The sequence below is a fragment of the Juglans microcarpa x Juglans regia genome, chromosome 6D (assembly GCF_004785595.1).
Source record: "Juglans microcarpa x Juglans regia isolate MS1-56 chromosome 6D, Jm3101_v1.0, whole genome shotgun sequence".
Taxonomy (NCBI): domain Eukaryota; kingdom Viridiplantae; phylum Streptophyta; class Magnoliopsida; order Fagales; family Juglandaceae; genus Juglans; species Juglans microcarpa x Juglans regia.
The window spans coordinates 23,912,873-23,923,815 of NC_054604.1; the positions used below are offsets into that span (position 1 = coordinate 23,912,873).

Sequence of the window (10,943 nt, forward strand, 5' to 3'; positions counted from 1 at the left end):
ACATACACACATAAATACACCTTAAATCATGCTTACATGAAAGGAGAGCTTAAATTAGGAAAAATCTAGGGCATTTTCAAGAAAAGGAAAAGAAATTAAGAGGCTCTACATGAAAGCATATAAACTAGTAAACAGGAAAATCCCAACATTATCTTTTCATGTTGAGTACAAGCTCAAATCAAAACCCTGAATTAATACAAAAACAACAACAGCTACAACAATACAAAACCAAGTAACCAATAGCGAACCAAAAAAAAAAAAAAAAAAGGAACAGAAAAAAACTCAACAAGATAAAAAGCTTATAGAAAGAGCTTTTGGACCACCACATCCTTAACTGAAAGTTAAAAAGAATTTTTTGCAATCCTTCTTATTGGTATAGAAATATCCTTTCCTTTCCTTTTGAATTCTGTGGAATTCTGTTGAGGCAATTTTACAAGTTTACATGCTTGGCCCTTTTATTGAAGTGGACATTTAATTGTTGATGAATGATAGGAAGAAGCTGGGTGATAATATAATATGAGGTTGCCGGTTCAGAAACTCATTCTTTTATGTTGATGAGATGCATTGAATTTCATTATCACATTTCTTAGTTGGAAGGATGTAGGAGTTCTCTCTTAGCATTTAAAGAAGTTTGACTTGCATTCTATGTCTACTGTGTGCCACATTAGGAGGATCATTCTCTAGAAGAATTAGCCTGAAATCCTTACAATAGCTTCATTACATGATTCACAAAAAAGGTGTTTTGATTCATGTGCACACATAAAAAAAAAAATAGGGGTGTGGTGATGCATACATAAAAAAAAATGAGGCTCTACATGAAAGCATATAAACTAGTAAACAAGAAAATCCCTACATTATATTTTCATGTTGAGTACAAGCTCAAATCAAAACCTTGAATTAATACAAAAACAACAACAGCAGACACAATACAAAACCAAGTAACCAATAGCGAACATAAAACCAATCGATAACCAAAATGACTACTAAAATAACAGAGTGAGACACGAGAAAATGGTCATGCACAAAAAGCAAACAAACCCAAAAAAATGAAAGCAGAAATAGCAGATTGTAGTTACAGAAAAAAAAAATATGGGGGCTCGGTTCTAAGACTCTGAGAGGAGGTTTGGCTGGACGCGATAATAACCAACTGAAGCAAAATCAACAACACTAACTTCAGAAAAATCAGCAACACCAACTGTAGAAAAATCAACAACGATAATAACCAGCTTACGCAAACAAATTCATACCCATTTCACAAATTCATACTCAAAATACTCAATACAAAGCTTACCCAAATAAAGTTTCGGTAGTTTTACCAACCCAAACCGAGAGAGACTGTTGCGTTCTTGAGCCAAGCCGAGAGAGAGAGAGAGAGAGAGGAAATTGCACAACCGTAGAAGATCGACCCAGGAATGGAGAGACAATCGATTGAGGAAGAGAGAAGAGGGAGAGGAGTTTCAGAAAAAAAAAATGGCAAACGGAGAGACGAGCGAGGGAGAGAAGAGGGAGAGGAGTTTCAAAAAAACAAAATAGCAAACAGAGAGAAGAGGGAGAGACGAGAGACGAGGGAAAACACAAGGGAAATATGAGGGAAAGAGAGAGGGGCAGTTGGATGGAAACAATAAAATATACCTTTGATCCTTCTATAGGAACTCGCCAACTATGACTAGGGAGGGAGATTTACTGTAGCTCAAATTAGGAAAATATAGCTTTGGCTACTCCAATGTAGGGATTTTATCTCAGAAAAGGTTAAAATTTAAACTTGGACCTGGCAATGGCTAGTCCATTGCCAAGTGCTCTAATTCCAAATCTGGTTGAAGTTAAGCTGCAAGGATCTATGCCAGTATGCATATTGTTTTGTAAATCACAATTTTGTTCTCTTTGTTGTGGATTTTTTTTTTATTTTGTGAAATATCTTTTCCAGCAAGTAAAATTGGCCGGAAATATTTTTTTTATATAGTAAACTTATTTCCAGCGATCGTATATCGTTGGAAATAATTTTATTGGCGATTTTTATAGTATTTGCGGCAACTAATAGTCACCGCAAAAAATTTTCCCAGCAATTCAATTTGACCATTGGAATAGATCTCCTAATTACCGCCTATTTTTATAGTATTTATGACAACTATAATTTGCCGCAGAAAGTTTCAAGCGATTTAATAGGCAAACTAAATGGGCATTTGCAGCGTTTTATTTGGAATTTGAGACGAAAAAAAATCGCTGGAAAAGATAACCTTTTAGCAGTGATTTTTGACTTTTGTTGAGATAGATCAAAAGTGGAGGGATAATACCAGCAAACATACATCGATTTGTAAATCGCCGAAAAAAGTCAATGGCGGCGATTTATAGGACTTTTCCTATTAAAAATAATCACTGGAAAAAGTGACTTCCCTTGGGGGTTACAAGATACATATCATAGATAAACTAAAAGGTTACAAGATACAAGATTCAATAGAGTGTGAGTCCCCAACAATCATCCCAAGATCAACAAATAAAATACAAGCAAAAAAAAAAAAATGATCTGGAGCCAGAAGTTTAGCTCCCACCCATTTTCCACAAAGGTAAGCCGCTTGAAGTGATTTTTATATAGTCTAATAAACAGACTATAAGACTACGACTAGAAGCCACAATGAAATGATGTGTGCTATATTTTGTTGGGCTAGACTGGCTAAAGTAGACTTTCACCCCCACTTTATCTTGATCATTGGTTAGGGAAAACAGGAACATAAAAAAGTAGCAATTGGAAAATGAGTCGAAAGACCGCCACTGGTTGTGGAGGGCACGTGTAGCTCACGCGCCACCCTTGGCTGTAAAGTATAGGTCAGATCTAATAGATCTGAAGCCTTTGACCCCGATGGTGCCGCACGTTGCAGCAAAAGACCTCCCCTGGGACGACGGCACGTGAGTCTCACACGCAGTGTGAGCTATGCGTGAAATGTACGTGCCGCTTTTTTGGTCAGTTTTCTTTTGCCGTCTAACAGATTGGCAGCTGGAGAATCTGATGGTGGGGTGTGTGGCTGTCGTAGGAGGCCGGTAGGCAGCAGATCGGTGCATTTTGATGCTATAGGCTGGAAACTAAAGGAAAACCAGAAAAAAAAAAATGGACAGGTTAGGAGAATGACGGACAAGGGTGAGAGGGTGGAGCTGACTCTCCACCCCCTCTTGCTGGAAGAAATGGGGTTATACCAAAAACGGTAGTGGGAGGATCATATATCGAGAGAGAAAAGTGGAGTAGAAAGACAATATTTCGTTGTATTGTTTTTATTACTATGACTGACCCACTCGATTTTTTAATATTAAGATTTAAAACATATATTTGCAGATAAAATATTTCCAACCAATTATGTTTCTAATCCAATACAAATTAAGGAAAAAAATATTTTCATCTTATAGTGGTTATTGGCCCTTCATTTCTTACCCATTCAACTTCTTTATCTCTAACTCGTTTATCGTTTTATTATTACTTTCTCAATAAATAATTAAAAAAAACGTTTTTGACAATTGTCAAGAAAATATATCATAAAAATAAACTCACAAACTGACGTGGTTAGATATGATACGTTAGATTGTAAAATTACTTTTACTATAAAGTAAATCTAACGTATAATATGAAGTCATGTCAATTTATGATATTACTTTTTGTAAGATGTCTTTATGACTGTAACAGTACTTCTAGATAAGAAAAGACTTCATCTTATTCTATTGACTCTTTGTTACTTATACTTTTGACTTGTTAGCCGCTTAGCTCTTCTACTTTGAAGTCTTTGTATTCTCTATGGTTAATTTTGATGCTTATTGAGATATCAATATTATCATTCCTTGAGATTATATGAATGTTCTTGCATTCCAGACTCATTGCGACATAAATTTGAAATAATTAATGCTTGATAGTTAGATATGTTGGGTTTGTGGAGTCTGATTTTATTGGCTTGTCGGCCGATTTGATGACCCAACCTAATAAGGATGCATTATGGTTTTTGGGTAGATTTTCAATGAGGCTTGGGCCTATTGAAGTGAAAGTTCGCCTGACGTTCGTCTAACAGGTGACTCGAGTGAATCTCAAGTAGAGATCAGTTCACTTGAGTCTCACTCGACTGGTGGCTCGAGCGAATAATACATAAAAGTAAAAATTAAGATTTTCGTTGTGCGACACTATAAATATGTATTTAATGAACAATTTAGTACACCTTGAATGTTCTAAACAGTGAGATTTTGTCCCAAAGTGTATTTTGTGATTGTTTAGTATAATAATATCATCTACAATTCTGTGGACGTAGGCACGTAGCCAAAGTACGTTAATTTGTATCGTATGATTGATTTGTTTGTGTTTACTTTTACTTATTTGTCATCGTTCTTTCGTTACAGGATAATTATAATTCTCATAGATTGCACGAGTCGCCAACTGGCGTAAAGGTCGAATATAGAAAAACAATCAGAAAAGTTCTATATTCGAAATATAGAGATAAAGTGTATTGATAAGTGAGTCGTTATGAAAAATTCCTTTCATTCCGATCAGTAGTCAAAAGCTTAAAATGTCACCAAGACACCAACCAACCACGTTGTCTAGCAATGCATACATATATGTACTAAGCATTAGGCAATGGTCTGAAAATGATGTTTTACCATCCCTCGATGTCTCTTTCTGTGTTTCTGGCCAACCCTATCTTTTGAAAAAACCCTTCAACTGAGCCATTGGTTTTTAATTTGGTTTGCTCAACCTCATAATTCATTCCCTTTGGCCCAGCCGAGCCGTGATGATGGGATTCTTGATCGACTTTGGTTTGCTTTTAATTTGAAAGGTTGAACAACCCTAATATATATATATATATATATATATATATATATATATATATATATATATATATATATATATATATATGAACCAATTCCGTCTATCTTTAACATGGGAAAAAATTCCAGACTAGAGTTGGTGCAATCTGATTGGAATAGAGTAATGATATACTTATAACTCTATCACAATTATTTTATAACTCATTTTCAATCAACCAATAAAATCACGTCACTCAATTAAAAATAAATTTAATACAAAACTACCCTTTATGTCATATAGAGTTCATGTAAAATAAGCGTGCATTTAAAATTTGGGTTGGACGCTTAAACCAAATCTATCAAGCTAGCTAGTTATAAATTGTACTCAAGATGTAACCCATTAGCTGTCCAATCTGCTGCAACCAAAATATGAATAGTCAAACACTAGAGGAAAAATTAATTAGGTTGAGTTAGTTGCATCAAACTTTGATAAAAACCTCCGAAGATTTTTTGTTTTGTTTTTCAAAAGACAGATTTGGTTAGAAACAAAGACATAGACATTGAGGAATGGTAAAACATCATTTTCAGACCCTTGCCTAATGCCTAGTACATATATAGATCGAGCATGTAGTAGTACTACAACTGCAGCATCCCCCTCACAATATTCCATGTAATCCAACAAATATAGCCACAGTCAAGTCATTTTCTTCATCGTCAATGGCTGTTGCCAGAATAATATTCATGGTCGTAATTGCAGTACTTTTTTTTTTGGTTTTTCATGGGAGTTCTGAAACCTTGGGTACTGCCGACCTTCCTGATCTAGTTCTTGACTATTACAAACAAACTTGTCCCTCAGTTGAACAGATTGTGAGACGCAATGTTGAGGTTGCTGTGTTTAAAGATCCTCGAATGGCTGCTTCTCTCCTCCGCTTACATTTCCATGATTGTTTTGTCATGGTAAATGGCACCTCTCTCTCTCTCTCTCTCTCTCTCTCTCTCTCTCCCTCTGGTTATTGCTTGGTGGCTTTGAGAGCTTGAGGTTGATATATATAATTGAATGATTACATCAAATATAAGAAGTACTACTACATTCTTGAGAGGTTTCAAAGCATAATTAACATCTCTTTTTTGGTATATGATAATACTAGTCTTAGAACTATATAAAGTATAAATCAGTGCCTCAAAAGTGCACTATAAATGTATATATCTATTTATGCACTAAAAAATAAAAATAGTTGCTCATTTGCTGCTTTTTTTTTTTTTCCCCATGTTGAGCTGCTTAGTTATAAGAAGGCTTTATAATGTTCCTACACCGAGATGATATATATAATGAAAACTATATGTTTTAAATGGCTTCATATATCCATGATCACTTAAATAAACAACTGTGCAAAATGTGTCACGTCGATAAATATCAGTGAGGATGACAAAATTTAGATCAAGATCAACATTAATATTGATTGACAATAAGATGATGACTACATTATTTTTTGGGTCCACATGATCTATTATCTATGATCTTAGTTTAAGCCATCTATTGATTCTCAGTGGTTTTAGTTTTAAATATATATTTTAATTAATTTGGCTTATAGGGGTGCGATGCTTCGGTCCTTTTGGAAAGCCAAGGGAGCATGGTTAGTGAAAAGCAAGCAGGACCTAACCTCAACTCCCTACGTGGATTTGAGGTCATTGATGAGATCAAAAATGTTTTGGAAGAGGCTTGTCCCTATACTGTTTCCTGTGCTGATATACTAGCCCTTGTTGCTCGTGATGCAGTTTTATTGGTACCTCTCTCTCTTTCTAATCTCCAATTTGAATATTATATATATATATATATATATATAGGATAATACTTTAGTTACAAAAGAATTACACAAAAGTAAAACTACAAACTAATGCGTCTTGATGCGATCAATATTGTAAAGTTACTTTTTGTTGAGGAATAATCTTACATTGCCTGTAGACAAGGTCTTGGGCGTGTTTATAATGAATGATCAATCCTGTCTTATAGAACTTATTTTATGAGATGAGTTAGGCTTATGAATTTCTTCATGGTATCAGAACCTGCCACAGGATGAATGGGGGCACACACTACTTACTTCGTGACAAGGACAAAAAAAAAAAAATACTAGCCTGCACATGAGGGTGGGTGTTGAGGAATAATCTCACATTGCCTGTAGACATGATCTTAGACATGTTTATAAGGAATGATCAATATTCTTTTATAGAACCGATTTTATGAGATAGGTTAGGCCCATGAATTTCTTCACTTTTATTGTAAAGTAGATCCAACAGATTTCATGAAATCACATCAATTTGTAAGTTTACTTTTATATAATTATTTTATATTTGTAGCAGTTCTCATATATATATATATATATATAAATATATATGTATGTGTTAGATCTACACAGAGATCTTATAAAATTAAACTTATACAATGGTGTGGTTTAATATGATACGTTAGATCGATCGACTTTACCATAAAAAATTATATACAATTTGACATACCAAATCAAGACATATCAGTTTGTAAGTTTTCTTTTACAAAATCTCTGCGGAAACTAAACATTTCTATTTCTAATATTTTCATCAATACTGGTATCATTCAAACTACATCTATATTTTTTGAGTTTTTCTTACAAATTAATATACAGTATTTTTATCTTAAAAGAGAGGAGGGCCAGGATGGAACGTCTTGCTAGGAAGGAGAGACTCCCTGAAAGCAAGCTTTAGTGGTGCCAACCAGTTCATCCCTGCTCCAAATTCCTCTCTGGAGACTCTCATTGCTAATTTTCAAGATCAAGGCCTCGATGTGGCAGACCTGGTTGCTTTATCAGGTGAGATTTTAGCACATCTACATCCATATAACAACAGACTAATTAATTGATACTATTTTCATTATAACTTTTTTTTTTCCTTTTTTATGGAGAAGTAAAGAACTGGAGCCACATGATCATCAGTATTTGGTATGACATGATGATGCTCGTTGAGGAAAATCATCTGCAGGATTCCATCACTTTCTTGGGAATCGAACAGAATCTTAATTCTCCAGATTCTTTTTTTTTTTAATATGTATATTCCCTGCAAGAAACGACTACATATATAACACCTTGCATTATTAATCTTCAAGGGCTTGTCAACAGGTAGCCATACGATGGGAAGGGCAAGGTGTTTAAGCTTCAGGCAAAGGGTATACGATGTGAGCACTGAACATGATTATGATCGTTACAAGAGACACACAACTTTTAGAAGAATCCTACGGTCCATATGCCCAGAATCAGGAAGAGACAACGAGTTTGCACCGCTTGATTTTATGACTCCGGCCAGATTTGACAATCACTACTACCTTAATATTCTCGAGGGAGAAGGTTTGTTAGGATCTGACAATGCGTTGGTAGCAGAAGACGATGAGGGGGAAATAAGAAGGCAGGTGTGGGCTTATGCCTCTAATCAAAAGCTTTTTTTCGAATCATTTGTGAAATCTGTGGTGAAGATGGGGAACATCAATGTACTCACCGGAAATGAAGGAGAAATCAGAAGGAATTGTAGGTTTGTCAACTCCTAGCTGCTGGAAATTGGCTTCTAATTATTAATTAGAACTTTGTATTTGGACCTACATTTTATTGTACTAAGTTAGTACAAGACCCGTACGATATGCAAGAATATTTCAATTTATTAACTAAAAATATTATCTATTAATTTCTTTTCTGTACTTACGATAAAAGAACGAATTTGGCCTCAAAACTCGTGTTTCAATAGGGGGTAGAGAAGAGGAAAGCACTTCAGTACACACCGTTTCTCACGTCTGGGAGTCCAAAGGAAGAGTTGTGAAGGGTGTAACGCTCCGGATGGTTGGAGAGTTACTTCCTTTTAACTTAAAATCATATATCACAGTACATATATAAACTCTAAATTCTCAATACTATAGAAAAATTATTGTTTCAAACCAACTAACTCAATATAATTAACCTCCCAAAATACCAAGTCACAAAATTACTTAATAAAATTTCTCAATACTCATAAAAATCTTTTATGCTTAATCCATTATGCTTAAATCATCTCATCCATGCTCCATAATTTTGATCCTCAGCTGAAATATTCAAATTATCTGAAAAATATTGTGGAGATAAGGGGTGAGTTATCAACAACTCAGTAAGCAGAGAACATATATTAGTATATACACGTGAACCTTTTCACAGAGTTTAGAATGCAGAACTCTGTGAAATGCAGATCCAAAAACATGAACATTTCGTATCAGAAATGCAGATCCAAAAACATATTATCAGAATATCAGAGTGAGTTTCAAATGTTCATATTTTAAAAAAAAATGTCCTTTTGCATAACATGACTAAACATCATCATCTTATCATATTTTATCATATCATATCATAATAGAGACTATGTTTAACCCCCGTGGTAGGGTTATGCATTCTACGGAAAGCCCAACAGAACATAAATCACCATGTTATCAAAGCGATTGCACTTAAAACAGTGACTGTTATATCCCGTGGTAAGACCAGAAGTCACTATTATATCTCGTGACAGGATTAAAGGTCACTATTGTATCTCGTAACAGGGCCAGAGGTCACTATTATCCCGTGACATGTCTAGAGGTCACTATTATATCCCGTGACAGGGCCAGAGGTCGCTATTATATTCCGTGATAGAGTCCGATATCAGAGCAAAATAGAATCAAAATCACCATATCATAATCAGAATCAGAGTCAGAACAAAATAAAAAAAGTCATGTCAAAGGTTTTTCAGATGCCACATCATATCAAAACAAAGTATTGAAATTCAGATCATTTTACATTTTTCAAAACAGATTCAAAACATCTTCACGTCACATGCAAAAATTATCAAATTATCATATTCGCTCATTTTTCTCAGTTCAATAATAGAATGCCAAAAATAAGCTCATGTTTACACCAGTCATGTCTGAAAATACTTTATTCTTATACAGAATATCATGAGTAAATAACTAAGGTCGTTTCAAATTTCTTTTCATAACAAAATATGTATATTTTCCAAAAAGCAACCTCATCATATTTTATTTTTATGCAAAATCTAGCATAGGAATCTCGCTTATCTGAATTTTTTAACTTTTCAGAAATTTTCCACAATTGTGACAAACAACATTAACCATCACCTATAAAATAGTTACGTAACTTTCGTAAGTTTTTAATTGAGCACGTATTTCAATACTTAAACCCGAAATGCTAAATTAACCTATTTTTCCTAAAATTCTAAAATTCTCGTAATCCTAAAATATCGTCACTTTCCAAATTCATCGTCATCAATCAACTCCAGCTTAATATTTACTTTACGAAATTATAATAAAATCTATTACAAAAGAAAAAAATAAAAAGAAAAAAGGACTTCGTTTAATAGAATAGACTTAATCCTATCTAAAGCATTCAAAATTATATTAAACACTTACTACTGAAATTCATTTATAAAAATTCTTATACCAAATAATATAATAATAAGTAATATACTTTAAAACCTAATTAACTTCTGTAATATATATATTAACCAGGGGTATTTTTTAGAATTAACCATAAATATGTATGGTTCTTTGGGAAGGCTGGAATTCAATAAAAACTTCAAAAACTATAACCGCTCCAGACTAACCTGTGCTTTAGAAAGTGAAGTTCTATATCGAGAGAGATGTGAACATGCAACAGCGCCAGGAGATGGGCTGAGGTCGACACTGGTGATGCGGCGGCAGGGCAGGCGCTGAGAAAAAGAGAGAAAGTGATGAGAGAGAGGGAACAGAGAGAGAGAGAGAGAGAGAGAGAGAGAGAGAGAGAGAGAGGGGGAGGGAGGGAGGGAGGGAGGGAGGGAGGGAGAGCTCCGTGAGAGAGACGGAGAGTGATAGAAAGAGAGAACACAGGGGAGGAAGATACAAAAGCTTACGGTAGTGAATGGTGATCGACCTGGCAATGCCTCACAGCTGGGCTATGGTGCACGGCGGCAAGTGGCTGGGAAGCTTCAGTCGTTGGCAGTGGAGGTGCAACGTTTGACTCTGTTTTTGGCCTCCTAAAACAGAGGCTCTGATCGGTTTAAACATGGTGATGGTGCAACGGTTTGAGGCTGTGTTTCCGAAAATAAAAACTGACCTACGGTGGCTTTATGGCTGAGGTAGGCGGCGACAACTGTGTAGTGGC

General features: G+C 34.9%; 1 protein-coding gene across 1 annotated transcript; it reads left to right on the forward strand.

Annotated features, from left to right (window-relative positions):
• The first annotated feature begins 5,416 nt into the window (after positions 1-5,416).
• LOC121234108 (peroxidase 20) lies at positions 5,417-8,431 on the forward strand. Its single transcript, XM_041129921.1, has 4 exons — positions 5,417-5,727; positions 6,363-6,554; positions 7,445-7,610; positions 7,917-8,431. Exons 1-4 carry the CDS (start codon positions 5,488-5,490, stop codon positions 8,336-8,338), a joined length of 1,020 nt encoding a protein of 339 aa, XP_040985855.1. The 5' UTR covers positions 5,417-5,487; the 3' UTR covers positions 8,339-8,431.
• Positions 8,432-10,943: the final 2,512 nt, after the last annotated feature.